This window comes from Vicia villosa, linkage group LG5 (genome assembly GCF_029867415.1).
Source record: "Vicia villosa cultivar HV-30 ecotype Madison, WI linkage group LG5, Vvil1.0, whole genome shotgun sequence".
NCBI lineage: Eukaryota > Viridiplantae > Streptophyta > Magnoliopsida > Fabales > Fabaceae > Vicia > Vicia villosa.
In genome coordinates this window covers 115,247,103-115,265,498 of record NC_081184.1, presented here as the reverse complement: position 1 = coordinate 115,265,498, position 18,396 = coordinate 115,247,103, and the positions used below count along the sequence as shown (strand labels likewise).

The 18,396-nt window shown below is 35.9% G+C and overlaps 2 protein-coding genes across 2 annotated transcripts; one reads left to right on the top strand and one right to left on the bottom strand.

Annotated features, from left to right (window-relative positions):
* Window positions 1–270: 270 nt before the first annotated feature.
* On the bottom strand, window positions 271–1,170 carry LOC131605206 (uncharacterized). The gene is made up of 2 exons (XM_058877591.1): window positions 773–1,170; window positions 271–568 (listed from the first exon to the last, which is right to left on the bottom strand). Exons 1-2 carry the CDS (start codon window positions 1,168–1,170, stop codon window positions 271–273), a joined length of 696 nt encoding a protein of 231 aa, XP_058733574.1.
* Window positions 1,171–3,453: 2,283 nt separating this feature from the next.
* Window positions 3,454–16,829, top strand: LOC131602093 (kinesin-like protein KIN-7D, mitochondrial). Its single transcript, XM_058874102.1, has 25 exons — window positions 3,454–4,069; window positions 4,252–4,349; window positions 4,522–4,611; window positions 4,843–4,895; window positions 7,231–7,296; window positions 8,041–8,094; window positions 8,311–8,370; window positions 8,855–8,933; window positions 9,056–9,123; window positions 9,409–9,465; window positions 9,554–9,658; window positions 9,809–9,913; window positions 10,422–10,529; window positions 10,637–10,768; window positions 10,865–11,026; window positions 11,775–11,960; window positions 13,145–13,285; window positions 13,987–14,106; window positions 14,385–14,435; window positions 14,626–14,673; window positions 14,778–14,924; window positions 15,217–15,951; window positions 16,130–16,259; window positions 16,372–16,466; window positions 16,574–16,829. Exons 1-24 carry the CDS (start codon window positions 3,756–3,758, stop codon window positions 16,455–16,457), a joined length of 3,195 nt encoding a protein of 1,064 aa, XP_058730085.1. The 5' UTR covers window positions 3,454–3,755; the 3' UTR covers window positions 16,458–16,466; window positions 16,574–16,829.
* Window positions 16,830–18,396: the final 1,567 nt, after the last annotated feature.

The following is an 18,396-nucleotide window of genomic DNA, read 5'->3' as shown; positions in this document are numbered from 1 at the left end:
CTGAGTATGGTCCAACTTAGCCTGATGAGTCTGCAAAATATGCTCGTGTGCTGGTCTAAGCGGATCTCCAGGTGTAGTGGGAAGCATATACAAGTGTGACACTCTGTAGTACCAGATGATGTACCTCTTGACGCAGCTCCAGTCGCTATTTACTTTCGTCGCCCGAGCCTCGTAAGGAATCATGTGATGCTCCCAATCTGCAAAGATATCGTCTAGCTGCCGACGAGTCATGGTGATATGAGCAGAGACAGTAGGGTCGCAAGGTATCATCTACTGGTAGCCAAACTGACGTATGACGCGATCCGGAAGATAACGTGCAATAATGGTTGAACTGACGGCCAACCATTCATAATATAGTGCTATCTTATCAAATGGAACCGTCTCACGGTGATCAGGATAGCTCGTATATGACGTCCTCGACGGCCATGCGATCAAGTCCGTGCCAGTAAGGATCCGACACCTGGTTCCCTCTGAGGGGGATGAATGCACTGGCACGCGGCATGACCTCAGTGTAGGCAAGCACCTCTCCCAAGCCAATAATGTCTGGGAAGTGTTGTAGTATCCAAGCCTAAAAAAAACACGGTTATTTTAGCGTACTATAACAAATATATAATAAGTAGAAGGGTATAAGATTGTTACCAGCAAAAGGGTACAGCTGCCTGCCACTGTCTTTGCCTTCTACAGGCATCCCTCTCCGAGTCTGTAGTAGTTGTACGCCAGGGTAGCCGCTCCCTAGTTGTACTCATGGATATGTGTTGTATCCGATAAGTACCTCAGGTAAACAACGTCTGTGTACGACAAGCTCATGTCCACAAAGAGCTGAGTACCAATCAAATATAGGAAGCAACATATCAATGCCCGCTCTCTATGTATATCCGCCTTTACCTCGTCACCAACAGCCTCATGTGCTGCAAGAAGCTCGTCATCATATCTCAACTGCAGGAAGTAAAACCTGAGATGCGCCCCGCGGGTCCTCTCCACCTCCTCAAGCGCGTCATCAGGATCAGCCCCGAGCTCCGCAATTAGCATCTTTTTCGCTTCCTCCTTCGTCAACCTACCGTGACCAAGGAGGGTACCCCTAATAGGTAGACGCAGCAGACATGTCACATCGTCAAAAGTGATGGTAATCTCACTATGAGGAAGATGAAATGACGAAGTCTCTGGATGCATCTCTCCGCAAATTTCATAAACATCCCATTATGGATCGTCCCGTAGCCGACCTGACAGAGGTCTCTCAGGACATAGCTGCTAGTACATCCTGGAGCCACGGCTCGTCAGGCTGCGCGAGAGCGACAATCTTCCGGCCGTGGTTGTAGAACCTCTAGAGATCCATATCCTGAAATTTCAAAAAAAAACTGCTATTAATAAGCAAAGTCAGAAACTGAAGAAAAAAAAGTAATAAGTAATAACCAAAGAAAATATACCTCTCCCTCCCAGATATGCCTGGCTATATGATCTGCATACCCTGTCAACAGGGATGCGACTGTAGGACCCCCCGGGTACCAGACAGGCTCCGACACCTCATCATCCTCGTGCAACATAGTAGGTGGCGCAAGAGATCATGCATCGACCGTCACTAGCACAGGCACAAGAGTAAAAGTAGAAGAACTGCCCCGACAACGTCTGCGGACAGAAGGCATCTGTGATGAATCCTTATCATCATCCCGAGGCCTCCGTGCTGTAATATATGGGGAAGGCTCCTCAAGTGGAACGAACGAAGACGATCCCTCAACTGGAACAGATGGAGAAGGCCTGTCTAGGACGGGTGTAGCAGGTGCATCTGCTGCAATGACATCTCCATTGGTGTGACCTGAGATACTACACGCGCCTATTCACGCCGCACAGATGCGTGCTGTGCAGTCCTCCGATGTATAGTGCGGTCTGGATGATCGGCCATAATGTGTATTGTGATACAAATAAAATCAAGTTAGATACTATGTATTTATAACAAGAAAAGGAAAAAATTGCTCTTCCGTAGATATATCTACGGAAGTACCTTAGTTTAAAAAACTAGGGTTTTTCCGTATATGCATCTACGGAATGCCCCAACGTTCCATCTTTCCGTAGATTCATCTACGAAAGGTTCTGAAACTCAGAAACTCAACAATGGCGTTTGGCCACTGTTCCAGCCACTAAAAAACTTCATTTTTGTGGCTTGATCGTCTGTTTTACACATCAAACAACACTTACATTGTCTCTAAACTATATTTCTAAAACTATCCAATCATTTCTACACCTAAAAATCAAATTCTAACTCTATTACAAATACTCTAAAATAGCTCGAAAAGTAAAAAATTTACTGATTAAATTGAGTTTTGAACTTGATGAAATGTGGATAGTTGATGTTGACGTTATCGGCCGAACTCGGAAGAAAGAAATGCATTATTAGGGAAATTTGATTTTGGGGTTGAGAGAGTAGTTGAGAGAGTATGAGAGTTGGGAGCTTGAAAAGTGAAGAATGAGGAAAGGGAATGGTCTGTCGCAAGTTTAACGTCAAATGTTTACGTAGATGCATATTCGGAAGCTTCTGTATGTGCATTTACGAAAGAAAACGACGTTAAACAAAAAAATGGTGCTTCCGGAGATGCATCTACGCAGAACCGTCTTAAATTTTTGGAGGCCCTATGTTGGTTAGCTACAGTTTACCTATGGCAAGACATATAGAGGCTCCATTTAATTACGATTTAACTTGACAAATAATTTATGAGACCCTATTTACCTATAGTTTAATATTAAAAAATTTGAGACCTTATGCTATAACCCGTCTTACAAATTCTTAAAGACAGCTATGCATCTCCAGAAACACATAAAAACAATTTTGTCAATTCACAAGTGAGAGATTCAAGAGATAGAGATGTAGTTAGAAATTTTCTTAAATTATTTACACTTTTATTACTCCCTCCGTTCCTTTATAATTGTCACTTTTTAAGTTTTTTCACATACCAAGACAACCAATGATTATCATTACTTTTTAAGTAATGATTATTCTTTTTCCAATAATACCCTAAACCTTTTAATATTTTATTTAACTTTTTCTCTCTCTATCATAATGATTAGGGGTAATTTTGACAAAACAGCAAAAATACTTTCTTGAATTTTGAAATGTGACACTTAAAAAGAAACAAATTTTTTTCACAAAAGTGACAATTATAAAGAAACGGAGCGAGTAATTGATAAAGTGTCTATAATTATTATTATAAATAAATTCAACCAGAATTGTGCATTTTTAAATTTAACAATTTCGGCATTTATGAGTTTACGCTTGACACGAGGTTGTCACTGTTGTTCCATTCTTATTGCGCGGGCGCTTCCGCCAGTTTAAATGCCCACCTCCACCTCCTTACCCGCCACGTCGCCACTACGCAATCAAATTCATTATTTTATTAATAAAAAACAAAAACCCTCCATAAAAAAAACTCAACAATTACCATTACTATTTAGAAAAACAAATTTAAACGTAACCCACTCTCTCATTCTCTCACTACATTTTCTTTCCACCTTCTCCAACTACTTTCTCTCTGCAACTCTACTTGTCTTCGAGAAGACGAAACCCGCTCCTCGTGAATTAAAAGCGTCAAAGTAGAATAATAAATAAAAGAAAAAAAAGAAAGAAAGAAAATGTTCTTCGCTTTTGTTTCCATTTCCACAGCTTTGGCCATGTGAAGTTCTGACACATTCTATTCCTTTCCTCTTGTTCCCTTCTTACCTCACATTTTACAGGTTTTTCTAACTAACTGACTCGGCGAGTTGACTCAATGGCCTCGTCCTCACGAGCGAAGAGCAACTCGCCATTTTCTCACCGGAAACCTTCTTCCGCTTCTTCAACTTACAATTCCTTCTCCGCTGGAAAGTTAATGCCACGCTCATGCTCTTCTTCTGCTTCTTCGTTTTTTAACTCCGGTGGCGGTGAACTCAGTGGCCGATCCATGACGACTCGTGGTCAAAATGAGTCGATTCGTTATGATGCTCAAGGTTTTTCTTCTGCAATGGAGGAGGTAATCGCGGAGTCTCATGATTCTTCCTCGCCTGGAGATAGCATTTCTGTGACGATTCGGTTTAGACCGTTGAGGTAATGCTTAGATCTGTTTATCTTACGGTATCAACTATCATTCTATCAAATCCTTCGCTGTGAATTTGAGAGAAACTGATTCGTGAATTTTTGTTTGGTTTTGCCTTTTTCTTCTTTCTGATATCAAATTTGATTATGAAATTTTTGATTTTCGTTTTGGTTATGGTGTTGTTTGGCTGCAGTGAAAGAGAGTATCAGAGAGGAGATGAGATCGCGTGGTATGCTGATGGTGATAAGATTGTGAGGAATGAGTATAATCCAGCTACTGCTTATGCATTCGGTATTTTCACTTTTTTTTTTTATAATTTATTTTATTTTGATATGATTTTGTGAGAAATTAAAGGAGATAGATTAGTTAGGTGTCAATTGCGTAATTGGAGGTAATCATGCTTTTACTTCTGGTGTAGAAATTGTGGATATTAATGTTGGAGTTTCTATTTGATTTGTGGCAGATAGAGTGTTTGGACCGCATACAAATACTGATGAAGTGTATGAAGTAGCTGGCAGGCCTGTTGTGAAAGCAGCCATGGAAGGGGTTAATGGTAGGAAATTTTAAGAAATGGATTCATAACCGTAGAAATTGGAATTGATGTTTTTAGCTGTGAAATTTAGTGAAAGTTATTTACGTTTAAATATGTACCTAGTTCCATAAATGGATCGCAATGGTTAATAGTATCTACCTATAAATTAATGAATGGTTGATGCTAAAGTGGTTGGTTGGTGGTGTTAGTTGAGATTGGAAGATAACTTGTGAATTGTGATAAATATTTCAGGAACAGTGTTCGCCTACGGTGTGACAAGTAGTGGAAAGACACATACGATGCATGTAAGTGTCACTCAAAATTAGTTAATGGATCGGTTTTCATCTTATTTAGTTTTAATAGGTTTTTTTTGGTCAAAAGTATTGAACCCCTTCATGGTATTGCTACGTGATACTTCTGTTTTGCTTCAATTTATCTTTTGATTTGGGAAATCAGGAAAGTATTAGTTGGGTGTTTTCAACTAGATCTAAGCATTTGTTAGCTCAGTCAAATAAAGTTATAAAAACCATTAATGGAGCAATGTTTTTTGAGTATTTTAATGAAGGATAGGTTAGTCAAATGTCCATTTCCTAGTGACTAATAGTACTTTATTTGAGAGACAAACCAAAAAAAAAAAAAAGAGTTCTCTTAAATCAAAGGAGCACATAAAGTTAAAATAGAGGGACAGTTAATTTTGTAAGAAAAAGAAAAATTATGCTTAAATTTACTAAAAATGTTTATTATTAATGAATGATAGGTTAGTCAAATGTATCTTTCCTAGTGATTAATACTACTTCATTTGAGAGTTTTCTTAATTCAATGGGGTGCATAAAGCTTAAAATAGAGGGATAATTAATTTTGTAGGAAAAAGAAAAATTATATGTAATTTTATGAAAAATGTTTATTATTAATTAAATGGAAATAAAAAATTAACAGAATTAGTAAATAAGGAAAATTTTAAAATAATGCTTCTTCCGTACCAAAAAATATTTTAGATTAATTGAAAAATCAATAAATCTGACCTATTATATAGTCCAAAATATATTGATTATTGAATGAATTTATAAAGCAGACATTTTTTATAATAAAGACAAGAGGAAGTAGATGATAGAATAGAAAAAAAAAAATACATTAATGTTGCATTGATAATATAAAATGATTTAGAGTTTGAAACACATTTATTTTTACTTATAATTTACTGTAGGTCAGAGGTAAGGCAGTTCATGGTATGGTTTTTTTTTTTTTTTTTAGAAAATCGAACCGAACCAAACCATAGTTAAAGTTCACTTGAACCGAATCGAAGCGTTTCAATTTATTCAGAACCAAACCGAATCATTTGATAAAGCACCGAACTGTTAAATTTCTTTTGAATTTTTTTTTCAAAAAATAATTTAAACTTGTTTTTTTTAGTATTTTCAATTTCGTTTCGGTTCGGTTCGATATATTTCTCATATGGTTCGGTTTACTAACCAAACATAACGGTTCGGTTATTTTAACTTCAGTTCGGTTTGGTTCGGCAGTTCGGTTCGGATCACAGTTTTTTTGAAATCCCCTAGACAGAGGGAGAATTTGTCTATTCTCAATTTGAGGTTATTTTTGTCAAATTTTGTTAGGACAGCTTATATGCCGTGTTAGAGCAATTTTCTTGGAAGCATTTAATTTTTATATTATTCTTGAGATGAATGCAGATAATAAGATTTTGTCAGCTATTCTTTGATGATTCTGCTGTTAAGGGTAACTTTTATGAAATCTCGGGGGAGATCTTTGAAGCTTGGACCTGCTTATTGACATAGTATTATCACAAAAGATACTGGGGTTCACATGTTTACAATGTGGTGAATTACCATTTGATTTGAGACTACATCCTTAATAATTACATAAAACAAACAGCCATTCATTTTAGGTTTGATGATTAGACATGTTATATCGGTTCTAGTAGATGTAGTTTAGTTCAGTTTTGCCACGGGGAGATCTTTGAATCTTGGACCTGCTTACGGTTGACAATACATGATATTATCACAAAAAATAGTGGGTTTATGGGCTTACAATTTGGTGAATTACCACTGGCCTCTGTATTAGTTATTTGTAATAGATTTAGGTAACCGTTTCTTAGATAAAGATCATCCGCGCACGAAACAGACATTTTGCTAGGGACTTGAGAGACAAGGACAGTGCTTGTAGAAATAGAGCTAAAAATATGTTTTTAGAAGTTGAAGGATTTTTCGGATATAGGGAAGTAAAACACGTTAAGTGAAAGTTGAGGATACCAGATAGGTTTGGAAAATAACTACTATTTGAACTGACTCATTTTGATTTGAGATTGCATCCTTAATGATTACATCAAATAAGCAGCCATTTATTTCAGGTTTGATGAGCAGACATATTAAATAGATTCTAGTAGATGTTGTTCAATTCAGTTTTACAACTTCATATGTCAAATATGGGGATGCAGTAGCAAGATTTGACAATCAAACGCTTGGATGCCTCGCCAACTTACCACTATTTTACAATGCCTTATTTATTTTGTTTCAAGTCACTTTCCTGCCATAAACTACTTTATGGTGCACCTTTTTTTAATTGACGTGATCTCGCTTCTCTTGTGGTCTTTTTAATTTAATTTTAAAATATTGATTTTTGCAGGGAGATCAAAACTCTCCTGGTATCATACCACTGGCTATAAAAGATGTTTTCAGCAGTATCCAAGATGTGAGTTTTCATGCAAACATAGTAACTGTTAGTTAAGTCATTGTTGTGTTATATATATTTTCTATGATGCATATGTAATAGTTTCCCTATACAATATTACTAGAGAATTAAACTGTTCAATTCAAAAAAATCAAGGTACGAGTACATCAATAAAAATAAGTGTTTCTCTATAAAACATATCACGAGAGAATTAAATTGTTCAATTCAAAACAAACTAAAATACATAATATAATATATTACTATAAAGAAAACCACAAATTTCATTAATGAAAAAAAATGAAGTACCATGAGTAAAGTACGTGTTCCAAGTACTGTTACGTACCCGGTGCGGCTATTTCCCCATTTTAGAAGTACTCATTCCAACATATAGGTTATTTTGCAACAAGTGTAGCATGTCTATTATTTTCCCTCGTAACATTGTTCTCTGAAAATGATGTTTTTGTATCTGTTTTGTTTTCAATACTCACCATTTCTTTCCGCTGCACTTATGACCAATTTCCTACCTCCTTGTTTTGCATACCATTATTATTTTCCCTTTTTAAATGTACACCAGTTAGTTATTCAAAACTTACAAGGATACTCGAGCTTTATGTTTTGACTGGTAAGAAACCTTAGTCAGTGGTTGGATTTATAATTACTAGGAACTACTTCACTTTGGCATGATTGTGGAATGGAAACATCCCGTTCTCGATTAATTTTATTATATTATATCTTGTTTGGAATGACTAATTGTGTTTACTGCAGACTCCAGGAAGAGAGTTCTTACTTCGAGTGTCATATCTAGAAATATACAATGAGGTAAATACAAAACATTTTGTGTTCCACCATCTGTGTTCTGAACATGTTCTACAGTTCTAGTAAGCTCTTTCAGCTTTACCTGAACTAAAATTTCTGGGCACCTGCCACTTTGTGACACTGATTGTTACATTCCATGTTATATATATATCTGAATTTTTTTCCTTCAAAATTTTCATTGTTAATAGAGATGTTTACACAGTTTATGTCTGGTATCAGGTGATAAATGACTTGCTTGACCCAACCGGCCAAAATTTGCGTGTTAGAGAAGATGCACAGGTTTCATACTTAATCTTGTGTTGATCGTAATTAAAAAATTATTTACTATTCTGTGTTCATTCCTTCCACATATTTCCAATTTCAAATGATTTTTTATTCTGCTCTCAATGTCTTTCAATTTCACGAACACTGACATTTCTCAATGTATTTGGAAATTGGAATGTCGCATGGAATGCATGATGTATCTATGAACTCTAAACTGAAAACCAGATTTTATGCGCTAACATAGTTGGCAACTTGTTAGTGCTGATGCCTGAAAGTTTATTTAGTTATTTTTATAAATTTAAATTTCTTCTGTGTATGCAAATAAAATATTCATTTCTATGCTTAAGTATATGTGTTAAATTTGACATTTAAAATTAATAATACACGATGTTTCTAGAGAATCTCGACAGTTATGTCTTGTTTGAACTCTTCAAAAACAATTATTCTCTCAAGACTAGTGTGAGATATAACAAACTATTTATATTGGTTTATGTTTCAGGGTACTTATGTGGAGGGTATAAAGGAAGAAGTTGTTTTGTCTCCTGGACATGCACTTTCCTTTATTGCTGCTGGAGAAGGTTTATGTCGGCAATGATAGTTATACTTTCTTCTAATTGTTTTGAGTAATATAGGCTATATAACACTCGTGGTAAATTGTTGATTCAGAAACTTCATAAATAAGCATGTTGTTTGATTGCAGAGCACCGTCATGTCGGATCAAACAATTTTAACCTCTTCAGCAGCCGAAGTCACACAATTTTTACACTTGTAAGTATTCTTGGAATAATAGTATTAAAATTTGGTGTCAAAATACTCCTTTCTATGCTTGATCTCATTGTAAAAGGAAACATTTCATTACAGCCCAAGGCCTTAGGTTTTTATATGGCTAATTAGCAACCGCGCATGTGCTCATGGAAATGACTGTACTTGCATTTTCTACATGCCGGTTAAATGTTTAATAATTATAAAGTTAATGTATGGAATTTATTCCCTGAACCTCATTAGGCCAACACTTCTCTTACGTCTAACATCTAATATCTAATGTGTTTGTAGATGATTGAAAGCAGTGCACATGGTGAAGAATATGATGGAGTGATATTCTCTCAGCTTGTATGTGAATGTTACTAAAATTTTCAGGCATTACTACCCCCTTCTGTTCCCATGCACAAGCTCATTTTTGGCCTGTTTCTTCTATCAGAACTTGATTGATCTGGCTGGATCTGAGAGCTCAAAAACTGAAACTACTGGATTAAGAAGAAAAGAAGGATCATATATAAACAAAAGTCTTCTGACACTTGGAACTGTAGGTGTCTTCCATTTCCTATGCTTTTAGTTATGACGAGGTTTTCTTTTGACAATTTGTTTGTATATGCTATCACATGCACACTATATCTTTGTTAAAAGATCAGAAAACATGCACCTACAGTCTTGATTTTGTGGTTTCCATTTAAAGGTCATTGGAAAATTGAGCGAGGGGAAATCATCGCATGTTCCGTATCGAGATTCAAAGCTTACCCGCCTCCTGCAATCTTCACTTAGTGGTCATGGTCATGTTTCCGTGAGTCTCTACTACTCTTGTAATGTTATAATTGTTCACCTGTATTTGACTTTCCTTTTATGTTGTACAATTGCCTAATCATCATCATCTTCAAGAAGGCCATAGTTTTTTCAATTTTTTTCTTTCACATTTCTTGCCTTTTATCAGGGGCGGCCCAACCCGTTTAGAGGCCTAAAACAAATTTTAAAGTGAGGCCTTTAAAATATATTTTAAAATATTAATTTTGTGATTGTTAAGAGATGAACTCGAGACCAAAAAGAAAAGAGGCATATATTTTCCCAACTCAACTACAATAATATATGTAACTCAAGTGTCATTATATATTTTTATAACTAAATAAAGAAATTGAGGCCTTTTGTAAGCCTAAACTTTTGAGGCCTAAAGCCCTAGCTTGGGTAGCTTGGCCCTTGGGCCGGCCCTGCCTTTTATCTTAATGGACATATTGGACTGATATCTGCACACGCACCATTGCACCAGATTAATTCTGACTTTACCATGTAAATTTCAGCTTATCTGCACTGTGACTCCAGCATCCAGTAATATGGAAGAAACTCACAATACCTTGAAGTTTGCAGGCAGGGCAAAGCGAGTAGAAATATATGCTTCCCGTAATAAGGTCCATTTTATAATTATTAGTTAGCTGCATAACTGCATGTCTATAAGTATTATTAACATGAATTTGAGGACCTTCCTGATTCATTCTTGAAATATTTGTTAAAACAGATTATTGATGAAAAATCTCTTATTAAGAAATACCAGAAAGAAATTTCTGTTCTAAAACACGAGCTTGATCAGTTGAAGAAGGGGATGCAACTCGGTGTCAACCATGAAGAGATTTTGACCTTAAAGCAAAAGGTTTATAGCTATTGTTTTTGTATTTTCATTTTTCCCTTAGTTTTTTTATGATGTGTAACGAGTTTTGCTTCTTAATTTATATTGATATATGAGTAGTTAGAAGAAGGGCAAGTGAAAATGCAATCAAGACTGGAAGAAGAGGAAGAAGCGAAGGTTGCTCTTGCGAGTAGGATACAAAAGCTAACCAAGCTCATTCTGGTTTCATCAAAGAATGGAATTCCTGGATATCAGCAAAGTCACTCTATTGGCGAGGATGATGTGAGTTCTCCTTCAATTGGTGTGAAGTGTGTACTACCATCCTTTTAAATATTCATTCTTTAAGCGCAAATACTTTTTTAAAACAACTTATTGTGATTTTCTGCATTACAGATTGAGTTTTGTTCTTATTTTAAATTTCTTTAGCTTCAAGTTTTGTGCTCTTAATTGATAGGCTTTTAATTAGTTCTTCTAGGTTAGTAAGTAGCATTCACAAGTTTATTTCTTCTGTCACTGAAATAATGCTTATAAAGCTGTTTTTTAATTTTATTTTTTATGTTATATATCCCCAGTCTACCAAACAGCTTATGATTATATGTTGAGGTGGTTCTTTGCTATGTAGCCGACCCCATTTAGTGAGATAAACTTGGTTGTTGTTGTTGTTGTTGTTGTTGTTGTTTGTTCTTTGCTATGTATCAAGATATTTTGATGAAGTTATCAAGTATCTAATCCGTATTGCCATTTTCTTTCCAAGTGAATTAATATTCAAAACAAGGTAGAGAAGGCCTAACATTGTTCATGTTTCAATCCCAAAGGGCATTCTTCTAAGGGGGTTTGAGATTTTTATGCCTCCACTATGAGGGTGTTTGAGTTGGTTATTGACTCCTGCACTATATGTATTAAGATATCATCATTTATTTAAATATATGCTCCCTCCAAATCAACCTTGCTTTGTGTGACTATGCTTTTATAGAAGATGTTAAACAGTTAGTAACTGCCTTTTTTAATCTCGAAGTATGATGTCCTACAGGATGGATCTCTTTTGTTTGAAGGTGAGAGCCAAAATGACGTTTCTACAGTGGCATCTGATCTGTCTCATGATGTTAGACACAGAAGAACGTCAAGTAGACGGAATGAAGAGCTCTCCCCATCTAGCAGCATTATAACTGAATCAACACAAGCTGGTGAACTGATCAGCCGAACAAAGCTACCAGCAGTGAGTTGCATTCTACCTCAAAATCTATTTGTTAATCTTAATCCATAATAATTAGCATATTAATTGTAAACATTGGGATCGTGTGATATTTCTATTTGATACTTCTGTCAATACAAATATGTGATCCTCGCAGAGATCAGGGAAAAAATTATGCCCGTGATCACACTGCGCCCGTGCCATCCCTATTTGGTATCTAGAGCTTGTTGAGATTCAACTGTTAGCCATGCTTTACCTGGTTGACCCACTATCTTCCGATGAGAAATTTTTTTGGGTGACTCATTCCGGTGATCACCATACCGCCGCTTTTCGGCCACAATCGACACTGCTGCCACTAGTGCCGCCGCTCCTGAAGTCCTTCCGGTGAGATTCCTATACTGCCGGAATCGCCTCTTCCAGATCCGCGAGTATCTCATCGCTGCCCGCCTTCCCACGCGCCACTTCTCCTTCTGCGCGTGGATCTCACGCGCCACCTCTCTAGCAACGCGTGACAGTGCGTTCGGCAGCCCTTCCCATTGTGGTTTCCATCGCCCGCGTAGCCGTCTTGCCCTCTTTCTAGATCTGTACTCAGTTTTTCGTTTCAAGCCGGTTTTGTAGGGTTGAGTTTGGCCCAACCCACACATTCTAAGACAAACCAACAATCCTCTTCCCACTAAAAAGTTAATTGTAACCTTTGAAGCATGGGTACTTTTAAAATTGTGAAGTACCGGTACCGGGTACACGTACTGTACTCGTGGCACTTCATTTTTTTTCTCATTATTCGATTTCGAGTGAAATTTGTGATTTTCTCAAACATTAATATAGTATATTTATGAATTTTAGCATATTTTTTTAATTTTTAAAAATTTTTGTAGTGATGTTTTGTTGTGAACCTAACAATTTAGTTTTCTACTTATATATTTTATAGAAAACTTTTATTTTTTATTAACGTACCCGTACCTTCATTTTTTTAAAATGTTGTATCCCGTACCAGTATCAGTACATGCACCGGTTACCGTACCTATGCATCATAGATTGTAACAGATATGTTTGTCAGTCCAGAGTTACAATTTGTACTGAAGTTGGTGCTATATCTAAATAGAAGTATTGCTTCATGCTGATTGTCAGAGTTGTATTTTATCATAATGTTATCCATAAAATGGATTACTCTATTCAAATTCTCTTTCTAACTGCTTATTGAATTGTAGGGAGGGGTGACAATGTCTGATCAGATGGATCTCCTTGTTGAGCAAGTCAAAATGCTTGCTGGAGACATTGCGTTCAGTACCAGCACTCTAAAGCGCTTGACAGAACAGTCTGTAAATGATCCTGAAAGCTCTAGAACTCAGGTAATCTGCCTTGTTTTCAAATCATGACTCAAACATATTGAACCATTGGTAGATATGGGAAGGGCTGTTGAAAGATTTAAGATACTTAATATTTCCAAAAAGGCAATTAGAATGATGCATGGATACACAAAATTTGCAATACACTCAAATTTTACGTATCCTATCTACGCATCATATTCATAATGCAGTCTTTAATTAGTCAAATTGTTTATATGTTCCTAGGTATTTTTTCTCTGGATATGCAAGAATGCGGTTCTTTTTTTATACTTCCAACTTCCATATTTTAACTGAGGGCAAAGAAGGTTTTTCTGTTGTGGGCATTGTGCATGGGCGGATTTCAAGCGAACCAATGATGCATTTGAAGTGCGAGGGATGGGGTGGGATTTTGAGTAAAGGGAAGTGATTAACAATAATATTCACAAAGTTCTGGACTATGAAAATAGCAGTGGTTATGAATTATATATACACATTTACTTTTCAAAATAAAATTTAGATGTATTATTTCGTTATATTTTTCCTTCTGAAAATAATAGTCATTTTCTGTTGTGTGGCCTTTTTAGTTTACAATATATTGTCCAGAGTGCTAGTGGTTAAGATTGACTAAATGAAACTCTGAACTTTAATTGAAATGGCATATATTTCTAATTTAATTCTTGTCAGAAGTTATTTTTAAAGGAAATTTGCATGCTTTATTAATACAGGTTGAGAACTTGGAACAAGAAATCCAAGAAAAAAGAAAGCAAATGAGGGGTTTAGAACAAAGAATAATCGAGAGTGGTGAAACTTCAGAAGCTAATCCATCCCTGGTTGAAATGCAGCAGGTGGCTATTTTTGTTTTGAAGTTTTTATATGTTTTATGTAGATTGAAAAGTGTCGGATCATCACATTGGGCTTTGAACAATCACTTTAAAATGACTTGAACACCACATCTTAACCCAAAATCTAAAGGCACCAGTTTATGGATCCTCTCACTTATAAAGTGTTCAACATCCACTTATGAGACTCATACTCACTTGATATACCAACAAAAATGCATCTTTATGTAAATTCTTCAGTTAAACTTATAATTTTGTTTTCATTTTTGGGTTTGTAATAACAGACAGTCACAAGATTGATGACTCAGTGTAATGAAAAAGCATTTGAGCTGGAGGTAAATACCATTTTATCTATATTAAGGTGTTTCTTGATCTTAAGAATCATGAATTTATTCCAAAACACAATTTTCCCAGCTTGTATTTTATAATTGCATTTTACAATTCTGTTCTCAATATGGAATATGAATATGTAAATGTGCTAGTTAAATTAATTATTCACTTCTATATTTTTAAATGTGTCTACAGATAAAATCTGCGGACAACCGTGTCCTTCAAGAACAATTAAATAGTAAGGTACATGTTTATCTATAGGCTATTTACTTTGTTATGCTCTAAGTTGAGGATGCTGCAGTTACCGCGTACTGTATGCTGACACCGTCCCTCACTTTTTTTTTCAGTGCTCAGAAAACAGAGAATTGCAAGAAAAGGTGAAGTTGCTAGAGAAGCAACTAGCAACAGATACTAATGGTACCTCGATAGTGCTTGCTGATGAATCTGTGTCTGGAGAGCATATTGATGAGTTGAAAAGGAAAATACAGTCCCAGGTAACAGAGACTTTATTGTTTTTGAAGTAGCACGACTCAGAGGATTATATGTTTGAATTTATCTTTCACCTGGATTTAGTTAGTTTATTTCCTCGGTGAATGTTTCCCTTACTAATATGTTTTCCTCCACCTTCATTCCATTGACTATATTTGATGGAACCACTTTTAAGGATTACTGTATAAATCATTTTAAAGTATTCTGCATTAACTGAAGTTAACCATTAGTATTACTTATAATTGTTTTCCACTTTTGAACTTTCAAATTGCTTAGCTGACATTTTACTTCCTTCAGGAGATTGAAAATGAAAACTTGAAGCTAGAACAAGTACAATTGTCAGAAGAGAATAGTGGATTGCATGTGCAGAATCAGAAACTCTCTGAAGAAGCTTCCTATGCCAAAGAACTGGCCTCAGCTGCTGCTGTAGAATTGAAAAATTTGGCTGGGGAGGTGACAAAACTTTCATTGCAGAATGTAAAGTTAGAAAAAGAATTGATGGCTGCTCGAGACCTGGCTAACACTCGAAGTGCTGTTGCACAGACAGCAAATGGTGTTCACCGCAAGTACCATGATCCAAGATCTGGAAGGAAGAGTAGACTTTCGAGTCGTGCAAATGAAAATTTGGGACCTGGTAGAGATGAGTTGGAGTCATGGAGTCTCGAAGTTGATGATCTGAAAATGGAACTTTTGGCTAAGAAACAACGAGAGGCAGTTCTTGAGGCTGCATTGGCCGAAAAGGAAATTATGGAAGAGGAGTACAGGAACAGGGTTGAAGAGGCAAAGAAAAGAGAATCCTCGTTGGAGAATGATTTAGCAAATATGTGGGTCCTCGTTGCAAAGTTAAAGAAAGAAGTGGGTGTTGTCACAGAATCAAACATGGACGAAAATTCTGGTGACGGGGAAGCACACACAAATGATCCAAAAACTATTGACATTGAAAGCAATATTATCTCTAAGGAGCAGATTTTGGATGTATCAAAACCAGACAGCGAAACTCCCAAGGAAGAACCTTTGGTTGTTCGTCTCAAGGTAATACTTATTCTACAGTTAATTGTATGTCTCTATTATATAATATCTTGAATTCTGTTACTATCATTGTTGGGTTAAATCTTGAGTATTAATTGGTACCGTTTTTCTTGCTCAATCTTGTTATGAAACAAAAATGGTTGCCGAAATATGATTTTTGATCTGTAATATATGATTTCAGGCACGAATGCAAGACATGAAGGAAAAAGAACTCAAGCATCTAGGTAATGGAGATGCCAATTCCCATGTTTGTAAAGTGTGCTTTGAATCTTCAACTGCAGCAATTCTTCTTCCATGCCGTCATTTTTGTTGTAAGTTGTTTCTTATTTGAATATTTCTCCATCTTAATTTTTTGGCAAGTTTCCTTTGGATTCACTTTTTTCTTTTGGATCTGAATTAAAAACTTATTGTTTGCTTTTGCAGTGTGTAAATCTTGTTCACTTGCATGCTCTGAATGTCCAATATGCCGAACAAATATAGCAGATAGGCTTTTTGCTTTTACTTCCTGAGCCTTTCAGGTCTTCCACAATATTTCCATAATTCTTTTTTATATTAAACCATGCTCAAGTGCTATACAAATGCAAAACTATAAAGCGTTTTTATTTGTCTGTTGAATTTTTTGCAGTGCTCTACTTCATTGAGTTGTTATATCCACACAGTCACGGGTGCAATTCTTTCATTAGTTTGCTTGTATGTAAACTTTTTAAAGGTAAATCCATAACATAATCTTTCTTTCACGGAAAACTGTATATAATAAGGGGAGATGAAAGGGTGGGAAAAAAAGAATGTAAAAAGGAAAAGGAAATGGTGTAAACAGCACTGCTGAAGTAAATATGCATAATGTGTGTTGTTATAATATTATACATCAGATTTTTGGTGAATTATCCTGTATTTTTTTTCACATTAGAGATGTATGTGTAATATAGATATCTGAAGGCAAAATCCCTTGAAACTCAAAGGAACAAAAAGGCCAAATAAGATGCCTAAGTCAGACTAATGACAGGTCACAGAGGAAACACAATCTAACTAGAGATCACATCCAACTAGAGGCTTAAAAATCACATTAGATTCAAAGTATAGCATAAAGGCAAAAGATAAGAGAACCTTAAATTGAATCTGGAAAGCTCTTGCCTTCCCGAATAGAAGTAAAAATTAATTTTCTGGATTCATTAAAATGAATAAGTGAAGTATCTGAAATATGTATACACCAGTTATTTAACGAATCTAAAAACTAAATGGATTTATTTTTGTAATAGTTATGACAGGTTAAAGATTTAGTGTAATCGTTTATAGGTCCGAGAATTATGTTATTTGGATGATGTTGCTTGTGTTCCTATCAACTAGTATTGTTTGTATAAATGTCCTGGAAGCATCCTCATCAATATTAATGAAAATATTTTCACTCTCAATTATCTCTCTCTCTCTCTCTCTCTCTCTCTCTCTCTCTCTCTCTCTCTCTCTCTCTCTCTAATTCTCCTCTATCTCTCTCTATCTCACTCTTCACATTCAAACCCTAGACTTTCACCAATTAAACGATTCCAAATTCTAACAATTGGCATCAAGAGCCTGGTTCGATCTACCAAACACTTAGTATGCAACATGAATTCTGTCTCTAATGAAAGAATCATACATGTCTTTGATGTGAAGAAACGAATCAACTTGTATTGTTTGTATAAATGGCTTGGAGGCATCCTCATCAATATTAATGGAAATATTCTCTCTCTCTCTCTCTCTCTCTCTCTCTCTCTCCCCTTCCTCTCTCTCTCTCTCTCTCTCTCTCTCTCTCTCTCTCTCTCTCTCTCTCTCTCTCTCTCTCTCTCTCTCTCTCTCTCTCTCTCTCTCTCCACATTCAAACCCTCCACATTCACCAACCATCCCAAATTCTAACATTTGGCATCAAGAGCCTGGTCAGATCCACCAAACACCTAATATGCAACAAGAATTCTGTCTCCAATGAAAGAATTCCTACAAACATACTCGTTCTTAATGTGAAGAATTACGACAAATGATGCAAGTAAATGAAAGTGTTTGGATGATTTTCTTGTGTTTTAATCAACTTGTATTGTTTGTATAAATGTCTTGGAGACATTCTCATCAATGTTAATGAAAATATTCTCACCCTCAATTATCTCTCTCTAATTATCCTTTCTCTCTCTCTCTCTCTCTCTCTCTCTCTCTCTCTCTCTCTCTCTCTCACACACACACACACACACACACTCACTTACCCACTCTCTACATTCAAACCCTCTAATTTCACCAATCAAATGATTCTAACATTTGGCATCAAGAGCCTGGTTCGATCTACCAAACACCTAATGTGCAAAATGAATTATGTCATCAATGAAAGAATTCCTACAAACTTACTCGTCTTTGATGCGAAGAATTGCGATAAATGGTGCAAGTAAATGAAAATGTTATTTGGCTATCAAGATGTTCTTGAAGTGATCA

What these genes read in the sequence shown, in the direction of transcription:
- LOC131605206 (XM_058877591.1), bottom strand. Translation starts at nt 1,170, where the DNA reads ATGCATCCAGAGACTTCGTCATTTCATCTTCCTCATAGTGAGATTACC. An exon ending in ACAGACGTTGTTTACCTGAG is followed by an intron (nt 569 to 772) that starts GTACTTATCGGA and finishes TGTTTTTTTTAG; the next exon opens with GCTTGGATACTACAACACTT.
- LOC131602093 (XM_058874102.1), top strand. Translation starts at nt 3,756, where the DNA reads ATGGCCTCGTCCTCACGAGCGAAGAGCAACTCGCCATTTTCTCACCGG. An exon ending in ATCTAGAAATATACAATGAG is followed by an intron (nt 8,095 to 8,310) that starts GTAAATACAAAA and finishes GTCTGGTATCAG; the next exon opens with GTGATAAATGACTTGCTTGA. An exon ending in TCCATGCCGTCATTTTTGTT is followed by an intron (nt 16,260 to 16,371) that starts GTAAGTTGTTTC and finishes TTGCTTTTGCAG; the next exon opens with TGTGTAAATCTTGTTCACTT.